The sequence below is a fragment of the Podarcis erhardii genome (assembly GCF_964252035.2).
Source record: "Podarcis erhardii genome assembly, chromosome: 7".
In the NCBI taxonomy this organism is placed as follows: domain Eukaryota; kingdom Metazoa; phylum Chordata; class Lepidosauria; order Squamata; family Lacertidae; genus Podarcis; species Podarcis erhardii.
In genome coordinates this window covers 45463511-45478136 of record NC_138511.1, presented here as the reverse complement: position 1 = coordinate 45478136, position 14626 = coordinate 45463511, and the positions used below count along the sequence as shown (strand labels likewise).

At 39.3% G+C, this 14626-nt stretch overlaps 1 protein-coding gene across 9 annotated transcripts in view; it reads left to right on the top strand.

Moving 5' to 3' along the window:
* Nucleotides 1–14626, top strand: part of NFAT5 (nuclear factor of activated T cells 5) — a 65322-nt gene that overhangs the window by 22662 nt on the left and 28034 nt on the right. For 3 of the 9 annotated variants that reach the window (XM_081871776.1, XM_081871771.1, XM_081871779.1), the window contains one exon: nt 3839–3964. In XM_081871776.1, the coding sequence (XP_081727902.1) occupies nt 3839–3964 (126 nt within the window). Of the gene's footprint in view, nt 1–3838; nt 3965–10816; nt 10930–14626 lie in introns of those variants that run through there. The other 6 variants (XM_081871777.1, XM_081871773.1, XM_081871778.1 and 3 more) reach the window with 4 other exon arrangements.

Genomic DNA, 14626 nt, shown 5'->3' with positions numbered 1-14626 from the left:
CCAGATGGTAGATATTTGGCTTTTACTTAAAGGGATGGAATCCTTCTAAACCCTTTCAGCAATTGAAGATATATATGATGTGAAAAATATGATTTAAGGAGGGGAAAGTGCTCCTCTAGTTTCAGATATAACAAAGGTGGATAACAAAGCCCATTTGGAAAGTATGCTAGCTAAGGTGACAATCAATTCAGATTCACTGGTGTTGCTTGATAGTTGGAAGTTCTGATATTCTCTCTTCTTAGAACAAGGTCCTATACCTAGAAGCTGATGTGCTTATTTCAGCAAGCAGTACAGTAGTAAGATGCTAGAATGATTATGTGTAGAATGCTGGCAGTTATTCTTGGCCGTCATAATCTTTTAGAAAGCTAATGCGCATCAGGCATGCAACTGGTATGTTTTCCAGTGCAGTTGCCAGTCATGTTGAGATCCAAGCTTGAAGTGGACAAGAATGTTGTATCTTTGCAGGGCAGAAACTGTTGGCAGAATAAATGTTCCAAAACAATTGCCGTCAGCATTCCGAAGCAAAAATCAGCAAAGATTCCTGGGCAAAAAGATGTGATGATTCTGCCAATTTTATATATTTATTTAACAAAATTTCTATACTGCTTGATTGTAAATAGAACCTCTAAGTGATTTACAAACAACAACAACAACAACAACAACAACAACAAACATTAAAATTGGCAATAAAATATTTATTTAGAACTAAACACCTGAACTATTGGCTGTTGACATACACCTTGTGGCACGAAGTACTTTCTTAGCATTAATCTTGGAATTAGGTAATTATTGTCCACAAGGGATCCACAAATCGTGACTTGGCTAAGGAGCCAGCCATTATTTGTAGCTACTTCTACACCCCTCCCTTGAGTACTCCAGTATGTGCTGAGGGCATGGGACAAAGGCATGGTCATACCTAATTTGTGTGGAGTTCAGGAAATATAAGAAACAGCTTCTCATCCTGCTTTTGCAAGAGGCTCCTTCTGTTTCTTACCCTGTTCAGAAACTGCAGTAGAAATGAGACCTCCATGATAGGGATCTGTGTCATACCAGATGCTTTATTTGTCAGAGTGTTGGGTGTCCTTAGCTCTGTCAAACTGCTGAGTTTTACCCCTGTTACTGGAATGCCTTCGCTAAGGAGGTACACTAACATCATAACTACTGCCTGGTTTTATTGTATATTTTGGTGTGCTACAATATAAATACATAATTATTTATAGTTTTTTCTTCAATGGAATAATTTGGGTGAGTTGTGCATATAATGCTCTACATAAACTAAATAAATTAGGGCAGTATCTGACGAAGTAACTTAATTAAGACAATATCTTCTGGCTGTGCCAAAGAACTCCTCTCTCCTTTCCATGCACCTAAATCGTTTCTGGGAGGAGGGAGATTTGAGGAGAGTAGTGGGAAGTTCTGTTGAGCAACCAGATGTCATTGTGCTAATGGAACTACTTTGTTTGATACTGCCTTCAGTGACCCAAATAAGGTAGAGATTTTTTTCTAAAGGGTAATCTGCAGTTATATATAATTGCATGTATATATAAAGTGGGTGTTGAATGCCCCGTATTGCCTGTACAATCACTAAAAGTAAGCTCTCATTGAGACTACTTCCCTAGATGAGCTGTAGTGGCTTTTAATTAGGGATAAAAGCACTGTCCACTGATCCAGTAGGCTTTACTTCCCTTGGGTCGAAGACCCAGTTTGGCAACTCCCCATACAAACACACACAGGCTGGGAGCCTCAATGATGCCCCTCTGGAAACTTCACCTGAGGCAAAAAACCTGACTAGCACCCGCCCCGCCCCCCCTAGGCTCTGCACTGATCTACCTCCTTTCTTCCTCTGCTCACAGCCCTCCTTCCCAGCTGCACCAGGTTTCTTCTTAGTGCTGACAAGAACATTTGGACACCGGGTGTAAGCTGTGGTTGGTATGTAAGGCTGGGCAAAGTAGCCACTATTGTATTGCTGTGCCCTTTAAGGCAAGCCTTCTTTCCAACAGTGCCTGGCCATTTTCCTTGTTTGCGCGCTTGAGCTACTTTGAGTTGTAAAGTCTGCTTGGAACCCTATCTTTGCCTTCTGCAAGCAAAGTGTTAACTTGTAACAACAAACGTATTGAAGTAAGCTATCCAAAGTAAGTTTTTTTCTTACAAGGAAATTTGGGGGGCCCAAGTTGAAAGGTGGATTAGTTTTAAAGAGGTTGTTATATCACTGTTTAAAAAGAGATCTAAGTGGAGTTATTTTCTCTTAAGTCACACACATTTTAATGGGGAAGATTTCTGTGGCTACACAAGGGCAGATTTGAGAATATTCTGGGGGCTTTGGCAAGGAGATAATGCTCACATTCATTCCCCTGCAAGGAGTAACATTTCACCTTGTTTGCATGCCTCAAGAGTTAGGGTTAGCAGAGTATCTTCTCACTCTGTACTACTAGTCATAGTGCCAACTGCAGTTCAAAGGCTACAGCTGGATCTGTTGCCCATTGTTGCCTTGTGTGGGCTGCATTCCATTGCTTCCCTCCCGGATTTTAAAACCTGAATAAAGGGCCTGTCCTTGTATGGAAATATATTATTAATGCTAGATGAGACTCCTTGGAGAAGGTAATGAAAACTAAATTGATGATTCATTCCAAATTTTAATCCAAGCCAGGAATGTGTTCAGGGGTTTGTAGCGTTCTTTCTCCTTTTGAGGTTGGATTTTACAATTCTGTGAAGTTACTCTGTGAACCCAGCTCAGGAGAACTTCATTGGTATTTTGATTTGGGAGGCAGGCAGCATGGAATACCCTCCTCTTGGTCTCATGCAAATCTCCTCTCCTTGTGGTTGGTGTTTAGGAGCATTATTATCCAGGGTTGTTGGAGGCTAAAAACTTGCCATTTGTACAATAATACAAAATCATGTAACAGATGATAAATGGACGTCTTTGGGTATCTGTTTTTTGTGATAGTTTATAATGTATAGTTGAGCAAAATGAATGAAAATTGCCAGAACTTAGTGATCTATGTAACAAAAAAAATGTTACAGTGCATTATCTGAATCAGAAAAGTGGATTGTCTGGATCAGAAACATATATTATCTCTGTTAAAGTAAATAAGTTGCTGTTTGGCATGAATATTGAAGACTGCTTTTATGAAAAAAAACATGGATTTATATGAAACAGAACATAGTAAAAAGGCAAATTGAGTCAGTTATAAGAGTTGAGTTGATTGTTAAGGGTCAAATTCTAACCATTCCGTAGAAAAGAAACTCATTGTGCTTCTTACTGGAAAAATCTGAACAGGAACCAGCAAGGAGCTTGTGTCCTGCTTATATTTCCTTCCTAGACAATCTTTGTAATACTTTCCATATAGGTTTTGTTCCATTACTCTTGCACTACCCAATATTAGTCTTTAGTGTCTCAGAAATTTTATATAGTTTGGAGCAGGGATGCAAAGGGAGATGTGTGATAGTGTTCATGTACACACCAAAAGCTGGTTTGTGATTTGGCAGGGTACAGTTGGTGCTCTTCAGATGCTTGTCCAAAGCCTTAAAAACCATGTAGAATTTGGTGAATGCAATTGGTTGGCATACATTGCCATAATTGTGATGGAAAGTTAGTATCTATGGAATTTCTTAACAAATGCCAAAGATTTGATTTAGTCTTTTACTGATATCCTGTGTAATTGCTAGACTCTTTCAGTGCTTTTGGACTCTTATCTCTGGTACTGAGGTAATACAACCTTTTCTTTCTATCATAGATTTGAGGCATACCAACATAATTTTTAGCATTTCTGGTATTTTGGTAGCAAAATATAGGGATATTTGTTTGTTTTCTTAAGACATCTTTATTCTTTCTTTTTAGAATCTGTCTATGACCTTCTCCCAAAGGAGCTGCAGTTACCACCTTCCAGAGAACTCTCTGTAGCATCCATGAGTCAAACAAGTGGTGGTGAGGCAGGTTCGCCCCCTCCGGGTGTAGTTGCTGCTGGTAAGTACTCCACTTGAGTAAAATTAAGGACCTAATGCATATTAATCTTGTTGTCAGCATGAGCAGTGCTGGAAAAGTTTGCAGTCTTAAAAAAAACCCACAAGACTAACTTAGACTTAGAAGTAGGGGAAATTTTATTGCACATTTTCTCTTTTGCCCCTATGGTGGTGCTGGACTCCTCAGATATATTATATTTTGATGTAGTAGTTGCCAGTGTAGAACTAAATGGGAGTGTTTGAATGGGCCAGAGAATGCTGCCTTGCAAACCAGGACAGAAATGAAATCTACAGCAGTGTTCTGGGTTTGTGGCTTCTACTTTCATTTCCCCACCACCACATGGCTTGATGAAACTATGAATGATTCAGCTACATGACTTTCTGTTTGGTCCTGAAAGTGTTTAGATGATGTGTGAAGGGATAGTTGATACCTGCTAAATGTAGGTATGTTTGAATCCAGTTACCAAAATATTTTTTAAACTTAAGTTATCACCTACTCAGCCTTATACAGTTTGTTCTTTCAAAATAAAAGTCCTTTTGCTGGATCATTTTCTTCTGTTTAGGGGAATGACGACTGTTTTTGTTATGAAGGGGCAAACCTGAATTGGCAGTTGGCATTCAAATTCTTGTTCATCTGGAATGCCTCCAACTTTATAATACCCTCACTAATGGATGTGCTCCAGGGTTTTCCTCTCATGGGCCGAGATTGCTTGACTGACCATGTAATATTTGTAATAGAACATCATGTGTCTGTCCTAGTCTAGCCTTCTCCATAAGGCTATTTTTTATCAGAGCATAGCTGGACTAAGCAATGTGTTCAGTGCATTATTCAGTTTAGATAGGAGTGCCTTCTCTAGTATGTTCAACACTGAAAATGAGCCTCTTGGTTTGGTAGTACAAGGCTTAAGTCTAGGGTAAAACTTTACAGCACTGCTCAATGCTGATATATTTGAATACTTTCCCTAATGAAATCTGTGGATTTAATTGTGTATTGGGGAGATTGGTAATTAGATCCAAGACTACTTTAGTTAACAAATCATCCAGTGTAGCTTCATTCTGCACTTCAGAAGCTAATTCAGTCAAAAGAGAACAACAGTTGCAAGATATTTTGAAAACTGCTAGCACTTTAAATCCACAGAAATACTTTACTGTTGATTTTCATATTTTGAGATCATTTTCAAGCATCTGATATAGTTGATGAGAAGAACTATGTGTCTGTTACTTCTAGGCATTAGTTGTCTGTCTGACAGTCAATCCACTTCCTTTCAAAAACTGAACCTATGGGAGTTCATATTAACAAAAACTAAAGAAAACTAGCATATTCCACAATATGGTATTTATATAGGGGATCATATTAATTGAATAAGAATACTTTTTCAATATTCTTTCTATCTCTTTGCTAATAGTATTAAATGTTTAATTGATTAAATGTTTCTCTGACTTAAAAAACTTTAAAACTTAAATCCGAATAATTACAATTACTGTGGTCAGCATCCTACAGTTTGTTCCGAAGGGGTGGTTCACACTTAAGTTTTCATCATAGAGACTGCCCCTAGATTTGTAGTTTTAAAGTTTTAAGTGAGTGAACATAGACCAAAATTTAAAAAAAACAGTTATTTATATTGCAGCAGTGCTGAATGTAGATACAGTAGGCTCCAAATCCAGATAATTTATAGAGAGGACAATCAAATTGCTGTAAAGCCTAACTCAGAAATTGCAGCCTTAACATGCTGGGAAGAGAATCAGTCAAGATAAGCAGAGATGGATACTGAAGAGAGACAGAGACAAAATAGCTGTGATAACAATATGAAGTTTGCCAAGATTTCTTTTGAATTCACATGGTGCATACCCTCTTAACATTTCTCCAGTGAAAATAGGAATGCTCCATTCCATAATGATAATTTTACTATTTATACCCCACACATCTTACTGGGTTGCCCCAGCCACTCCAGGCAGCTTTCAATATATATATAATTATAATAAAACATAAAACATTTTTAAAAATCTTCCCTGTACAGGATTGCCTTCAGATGGCTCAGGAGTCAAGCAACTCCATACCCTACAACATTTCTCCAATGAAAATAGGGGTGTCCTAAGGAAAAGTGGGACATTCTGGGATCAAATCAGAAACCGGGACAGCTTCTTTAAATCAGGAACGTCCCTGGAAAATAGGGACACTTGGAAGGTCTGCATGGTGGGTTTGCAGTTCTGCCACCCCCAATCATTAAAAATATATTGAAGGAAACTACCTTGTGTGCAGGTAGGAGCAATATTAATCAAGCATGTCTGGAATCTTGGAAGTGAGAGTTCTGCTACTTCGGGATATTGGAGAAACTGAGGAGAAAGCCCTTAGAGGAGTAAAACCTTCAGCAAATACATGAACGCTTACAAGAAATCTTGTTGAATAGGTCACTCAGCTTAAAGCCCACAGACCCTGCTGGTATGATAGTGTATCTCTTCTTTCTCAGCAGCATGTATCTGCCATTTGGGATTGACTCAATACCATAGACCCAAAGAGGATCCTTCTCCTCCTACATGGATAAGCTGAAGTCCCAGCTGAAACTTTTGGCCAGAGCATTCATATGACTCTGCAAGGCAAAAGGCACAAAAAGAATATATTGTAGTCATTGGCTAGTAGTTGAGTTTTAGGAAGACCTAGCATTGTGAAATTCTGGAATTCTAGAAAGCATTTATCATGGAGGGGCTAATTCTTCCCAGGAGTTCTTCCCATTTCAGAGTGTGGGCCACACACTCCTTCTTTGAAGATGCAGGTTGACTTGGCTTTTACAGCTGGGTGTACTAAGCTTCCCCAAAACTGGATGCAGAGGTCATTCCACTTGACCCTGAACCATGCCAGAGTTCTTTAAGGTGTTACTTGTAGATGAAGAGGGGGACATAAATCAGCCACCACATTAACATTCAGGGTATTGTGCTCTCTGTACAGAACTGTTGTGCCTGGTCTTCTTTTCTGTAGAAATAATCATAGAATTGTAGAGTTGGAAGGGACCACAAGGGTCACCTAGTCCAACCTCCTGCAGTGCAGGAATCTTTTGCCCAACGTGGAGCTTGAACCCACAACCCTAAGATTAGGAGTCTCGTGCCCTACCGACTGAACCATCCCAATTTTCAAAGCGCAATCTAGCTAGGGACTTTGGGAAGATGGGAGTTATGGCTGTGGGATTGTGGAGGGTTTTATGAGATTGAAATCACTTATAAAATGGGACAAAGCATCACTTTCACTCATTCTAGTCCTTTCATCAGGCAGACAAGGAAAGCTTCCAATCAGCCACATTGTCAAGTGGCTGGGAGGGGAAGGTGACCTTGGACAATCTAGAACTGCAGGAGCCCATTCCTTTTATGTCCAAAAAACAAAACTCCTTATTGTTTTGTGCAAATCTGTTGTATCTAATCTTATTTATCCTGAAGGGACAGTTTTCTGCTTTTTTATAATCAGTAAGAATCCAAAAGCAACTCTTTTTAAAGCTGGTTGCAGTTTCTTCATGAAGACCCAAGCAAATATTATGTGTTTTGGCTACATGTAGAGCTCCCTCTCCTTTATTTAAGCTTTCTGACACAGTTGCCATTACTGGTGCCAATGACTAGATTAAGAGGAGAGAGCTGGTAAAAAATATTTTCCTCATTTAAGACTTTACTTCATTTGTTCTCTGCTTCCCTAGCCACAGGGTGACACAGTATCTGGCTGCAAATCAGATTGCCCCAGGTTTTTCTTTCAGTGCTTTGATCTGAGGTTCTGGGACACATAAGCAGGTTACATAAAGATTTTCTGCAGTTAACTTCAGATTTCTGGAGGAACAGGATTGGCTGATTTCAGGTATGAGGGCCTGCAGGAACAGACTGCTAGTTCTGCTATTACTGTTTGGCTTCCAATTTTCAAATCAGTCTAAACCATTTTAAAACTGAGTCTTGGTAATTGGTCTTTTAAGAGCACATTTGATTATTTTAACATAAAAGGTGTGTTTCATGTTCATCAATCCAAACATGAGGTGGTTTCTTTGTAAATTAACCAGCTATGAATTCTTAATTTTAACATAGTTCTCAGCTTATTTCTGAACTTTCATGATGAACTATATATAGTTAAGCTGGGAAGAGTTGTCTATCTCTTGAAGGCAGATACGTCTTGATAACACCTCTGTGTGTGTGTGTGTGGAGAGAGAGGGAGAGAGAGCTTATCCTTTCTGTGCAGCCAGTTTATTTCTAAGTGTCTCTTGCCAGAAGGTACAGACAGGTGTTTCTTAGCAGGATACTAGCATTTAATGTGAAATGCTGTGTTTGTTAAGTAGGAAGAAGCAGTGCTTCAAGAATGGGTCTGAGAAATGACCTGTCTCAAATCGGTTGCTTTTTCACCCCCAACACATATCTGCCAACCTCCCTTTCACAGTTTGATATTAAACTTTATAGCATCACAACAAATGTCTTAAAACAGGGGTAAGCAAACTTTTTCAGCAGGGGGCCAGTCCACTGTCCCTCAGCCCTTGTGGGGGGCCGGACTATATTTTGAAAAAAAATATATGAATGAATTCCTATGCCCCACAAATAACCTAGAGATGCATTTTAAATAAAAGGACACATACTATTCATGTAAAAACACACTGATTCCTGGACCGTCCACGGGCTGGATTTAGAAGGCAATTGGGCCGGATCTGGCCCTTGGGTCTTAGTTTGCCTACCTCTGTCTTAAAAACACCATGCAAATCTCTCTTGAATGAGGGGCCATGACTTTCACAAGGTGGAGAAAGGTCAAGTGCCTTGTTTTTAATCATTTTGATTTGCTTGAAGGTAAAAAAAAATTTGCAACAATAAGTGCTCCTTTACTTTACTTTTACCCTAAGTCGGTAAAATTTTATTTTTTAATTTTCGCAAGGAATGCACTTTTAAACTAGAAATATCATATTAGGAGCAAGTAGTTGCTCAGAAACTTGAGTATAAAAACACATCTTAGGTCATTTTGACTATATTTGTCCATAATAGCAAAGGGTTCATTTGTCTTCTGTAGCTTCTTTTTATACTTTCTCTTTTGACATGGTTAATGTGACATGAGGCTTAATTTGCATGATAATGTGCATTATACCTCAGAGTACAATATAATTCTGACAAAGTTTCAAATTCACATAGTTTAAAAACTGGCAAGATTCTACATATCAGTGGAAAGAGGAGGAGATAAATCATATTTTTTTAAGATAGTGATTTATGTTGTGTGTGTATTTGGCAAAAAGGGGACTAGAAGGGATTCTTATCTGTCTTCTAAAGGCAGGTTATGTTGTTTGACATTGTGCTGCGTGATCTAACAATACAGCATCAATAGTTTTAGACACACACTGGCACACATACGGCTCCAGAGAGGCATAGCAGAGTTCATTGTCCAGTTAGCTTTATGAGACTTCGGTGGCTGCTTTAGGGATGGTTTCCTCATTTGCCTGAATTGCTGTGCAATTTAAGCTTAGTCATGTTCTTCACAATACACTGCACAAGGACCCTTGCTACATACATTATACCTGCTTTCTTCTTTGCACTAAATCCAGTAAAAGTAAATAGGTGGTTTGCCAGTGCCTACCTCTTTTTATCCTGTTAAAACTCTTTTCTCTTCTCATAGAATCTCAGAATTGTAGAGTTGGAAGGGACCGCAAGGGTCATCTAGTCCAGCCTGCTGCAATGCAGGAATCTTTTGCCTAATGTGGGGCTCAAACCCATGACCCTGAGATCAAGAGTCTCATGCTTTACTGCGTTTTTCTTGACTGATCAGTTATATTTGCTCTTGAATAAAACACATTTGTTTTAATAGGATAGATTTGGGGTGAGTTTGTTAGCTGTCAGTCTATGTTTCCATTGAGCAGTAGTTGAAGGGTTTTGCTTATGCTTATGGTAAGAACAGGATCACGGGTGGCGCTGTGGGTAAAAGCCTCAGCGCCTAGGACTTGCTGATCGAAAGGTCGGTGGTTCGAATCCCCGCGGTGGGGTGGTCTCCCGTCGCTCGGTCCCAGCGCCTGCCAACCTAGCAGTTAGAAAGCACCCCCGGGTGCAAGTAGATAAATAGGGACCGCTTACTTGCGGGAAGGTAAACGGCGTTCCGTGTGCTGCGCTGGCTCGCCAGATGCAGCTTGTCACGCTGGCCACGTGACCCGGAAGTGTCTGCGGACAGCGCTGGCTCCTGGCCTATAGAGTGAGATGAGCCCACAACCCTAGAGTCTGTCAAGACTGGCCCGTACGGGCAGGGGTACCTTTACCTTTACCTATGGTAAGAACACTTGTGAGATTATCACGTATCTCTTACCAGCTTCGTAGAATGATGACTAACTAGTGTGAAAAATTTACCAAACTAATTATCACATATTGTAAAGATTGGACTAGAAAGGACAGTCATTTCCTTTCTGGAGAAATGTTAAGTTTATTGATCAAGACAATGCAGCATTTCCTTGTGTCTGGAGAGGAATACTGGGCGGGGATAAATAGGTATGAGGGCTCTGAATTCATGCTTGCTGGTTGATTGCAACTGATTGTCGCTCTTGAGTGGCAGACCACCTAGTCTGAATTGGTGAACATGAATCACCCAACAAAAGTTCCAGGTAAGAAATAACCACTTGTGCATCTGTAAATATGAGTGTCAAATTATGGATTTCCCATCTGTCAAAGCAGACTGAATCCTGTTTTTAATTGTGTTAAATAATACTTGTTTTGGCATGTGAATGTAATGGGGAATTTAAAATTGTTTGGGGTTTAATGTAAGTAACCAACCTACTTTGAATCTGCCTTGAACTTCTAAAGTAAATTGGATTGCTTTTATGATATTTGCTGGGATGCTAGCTGTTTTCTCTATTAATACACTTAACTTGCATTCTAGCTCCGCCATTCAGAGACAGGCATCGTGTGGTGGGTTGTGTGACAGTGTCTGTCAATAGTGAAGACAAATAGTACCAGAGACACTTAACCCATCCAATCTCACCCAGGGTATAGGTCGGTCTTGTTTTCAGACTTCTTCATAAGTCTTTCCTTTCTTTTTCTTTTTGTTTTGTTATAAATAGTGGATTGACTGAAGTTAAACTCTTAATAAAGTTTTTGATTTTACATCAATAAATGAAGCTGAAGAAAAGTAAGCAGCCAAAGTTGACACAGAAGGTGTCAGAAGCAGGTTTGCAGCCACTTTGTCCCGGTTCATACTTCTACCTTTGACAACACAAGGGCTCGTGTCCTTCTGTCTTTACTCCAAAACTGTCGCTCTGAATTCACTGGTCCTGCAAAATTAACCCACAGAAAGATTTGAGCAATATTGGAAGTGGAGACTGCCAAGAATAGAAAATGCAAGGTTCATAAATGACACTTGTGTAGGGATAGTCTCTGGGGATTGAGTCTATCAAAATGCCAAGGGTTCACCCTGTGTTGTTGAATGCTTATTGTTTTCATTCTGTTTTCTGAACAGCAAATAGCATGGCAAGTGTGCCAGTTTCTGGAAAGCTGTGAGTTCTTCCACCAGCTGCTTGTGCATAATAGTGGTTCATATACAGGTGGCATCCCAAGCCTTCGCTTTTGATCTCTCATGTTCTCCACTTTGGAAGGTGACTTTGCCTTGCAGGGTAGCTTGCCTGTTAGTTTTCTCATCACTTGAACTGATGTTTGGTCTTCTTGAAAAGCCTTGTAGCCCTGAAGGGCTTATGTTAAGAGAAATACCTTAGGGCAAGAAATGGCTTCCTTTAAGCTCTGCCTAAAGATAGCAAATCTCTCTGAAACTAGCAGTGAGCTGATGGAGGACAGAGAATTTTAAAAGGGCTTAAAATCTTAGAGTCTTAGTCTCCCAAGGTTGTATAAAGCTATTGTAGCTTTAGCTAGTAACCCAAGCTGCCCATAACTTCTTTGATTCTCATCTCCTAAATCTTCTTCTGAGGAGAGGAGAGGCTTTAAAAAACTGCCTCATTGCCATAAAAACAAAATGCTTATTTAGGTTAAAAGCTACTAGTACCTGGAAAGCAAAGGGCCTTTGCAAACTGACATGAGCTGCCACTTGTAGCACAGAGCAGGGGTGGCCATTACTTTGCAATGCACTGCACAGGCTTGCTTGGAGTCCTTTTGTTTCTAAGACAGAACTGAAGCAGATGCCAGTAAGGGTGCAGGAGCTTGTTGTTCTTTCTTGAACTACATATTTTATTTCATATTTGACTATTGATGGTATTGGAGCTCAAAGGGCTTTTAACTTCCAGTGTGATCTCTCCTGTTTGGATCTTGGATGAGCTAATTATAAAATGACTTGCACAGATAACTGTGTATTGTAGTTTTTGTTGCCATGCCTCTGGAGACTGTCATAAAACATTCTTGGCATGTGATTGTAATTCTAAAATGGCTTTAAAATGTAACTGAAACTGAACCTTGTTAGACTGTAATCTTGTATTTAACAAAATGCAGTAAAAATATCCAACCCTCCCCAAACATCGAGTTTGTGCTTATTGAGCTGTGTCTCTTGGGTCCTAGTGAGTAAATTCTATTCAAGAAGTAAGAGGAAAATGCTTAAAGTGGGAGGACTGTGTTTCTGGGTTAAGGTTGCAAAGTGGGAATATGAGGGGTTACTTTCTGGTGACCACCTTCCTAGACAAAGCCAATTTCCTTATGTCTTGGACTTGGCTAACTCCTAATGGCTGGCACTCTTATTGCCATGATTTGGGCTCAGTTGAAATGACATTTTGTTAATAATAAAAAGGGTTTGAGACTGCTTTAGTATGGAGTGATCAGTCAGTCATTACTTTTTCAGATTGAATTTAACACTGCATCCAAATTATGTATACACTACCTGAAGAAATAGCATTTATCTCACTGATGTGTAATGCATCAATAATTTCCTGAGCCTTTTCAGCTACAAAAGTAAAGAGGTCCGCCTGCCTAACTTCAAATGCAATAGTAGGATGTTGGGCCTGGGTTATATTATTAATATTGGTATAAGGACATATAATTAGTTCTTTTTCATTGGTGTGACTAAACTTGCCTATTTTTTAAGCTTTAAAGCTTCAAGTTTATAACTTGGCACAGCTGTGATTAAGTAAACCAAACAATTATTTGGTTGCAGTCCACATGACTGATTCACAGGGGTAGCAAAAAAATAGGGTCCTGGTAGTCTGTGTTTTTCAAATTATCTGCAAAACTATACTAATTGGAGAATTTCCTTTTAAGGAAGTTACTATTTATTTAACACAGGTTTCAAGCTTTAACTTGGTGCTAATATTTTGCTTGATAAAATTAGCATACCTTGGCTTTCTTGGTAGGATTTTATTTTATGTGAATTCCCTCTTCAGGCTGCTAATCCTGCCTGGCATAACTACCCCAGTGTGGACTGATGTGAAAGTTCCAAACTCTTCCATTTTAGACAGGAACATGGTTACTTTTCTATCCACACTATTCACAGATCAGCATAATGGGCTGGTGCCAAACACACAGCTTAAGTGTGTAAACTCTCTGCACCTTAAATCAAAGATGAGGCAGCCTCCGTACTAACGCCTGACCCTTGTATGATCATCTTTGTTTGGGGAAGAATCCAGAGATGGTCATATTCTGCATGGAGTTTCCTTTCGGGGTGGGGTGCTACTAGAGAGGGGGAAAGGATTGTCTGCAGCAATGCAAGTTTAGAGCATTCTTCCTGCATGTTTTACAGTGCATGCAGTATGCTAGCCGCATTTTTGCATTTCTAGGTGGGTGACTATTTAAAAGCAAATGGAAGTTAGTGCTATTTTAACAAAAGCTAGCTAAAAAAAATAATGTCCCATAGCAAACTTTTCAACTCAAAGTGGCTGCAAATCAGCAATTATATATAGTCACTGAAATTAGCAAACTTTACATCTTTCTAAGGAAAGCATTGCATTAATGCATGATACAAAAAGGACTTGGAAAATGTTTTGGTTTTTTAAAAAAAATTAAAATGCAGTTCTGAGTGACTGAAACTTCCAATTTCAGCCACTGCATTTGCCAAGGAACAAGCTGGAAAATGGAACTGGTATCTGTCAGTGGCTCCAGATTATACCAGAGACTGGCTGGAGATGGGATGGGGGTAGTTCTAAGGGAAGAGTGCACTGTTACCTGACTGATAGGTTCACATTTGAAACCTTCATAACTTCATAACTAAAACTAAACAGAAGATTGATCTGTTTTGCTTTTAGTCTATATTTCTTGGGCTTCTTAATGCAATACTAACATTTTCACTAGGTCAGTATGTCAGTTTATGTTTTTTCTGTACCTTAAGTATATTATTGCATATTGAATGCATTTAAAAGAAAAGGAACCTGCAACAATCTTAATTCCTTTTTTTGATCCTTTCAGTTTATACACAGAAATTCTGTTCATTGAGTCATCAGAAGCCACCTTCCTTTTTATAGTTAACCAATCTTTTTATAGTTTTACCAATCTTGTTTGCTCCCTTCAGCAGGTAGTGCTATCAACTTAATACAGCTATTTTTTAAGCTAATTATTCTGGAATAGGGAGATGTCTTAAGCTGGTGGGTAATTTTTTTATTTAGTAGCATTCTCTGATATATGCAGAGAGTTGCAGCCCACAATCTCCTTAGCTCAGAGCAATCACTTTGACTTCAGGACACTGTTGAGGAGTGAAGGCTTTGTGGGCAGTTAAATATATTTTATCTATGCATTCTTCTTGCCTAACCTGCTTTTAAGAAGCCCT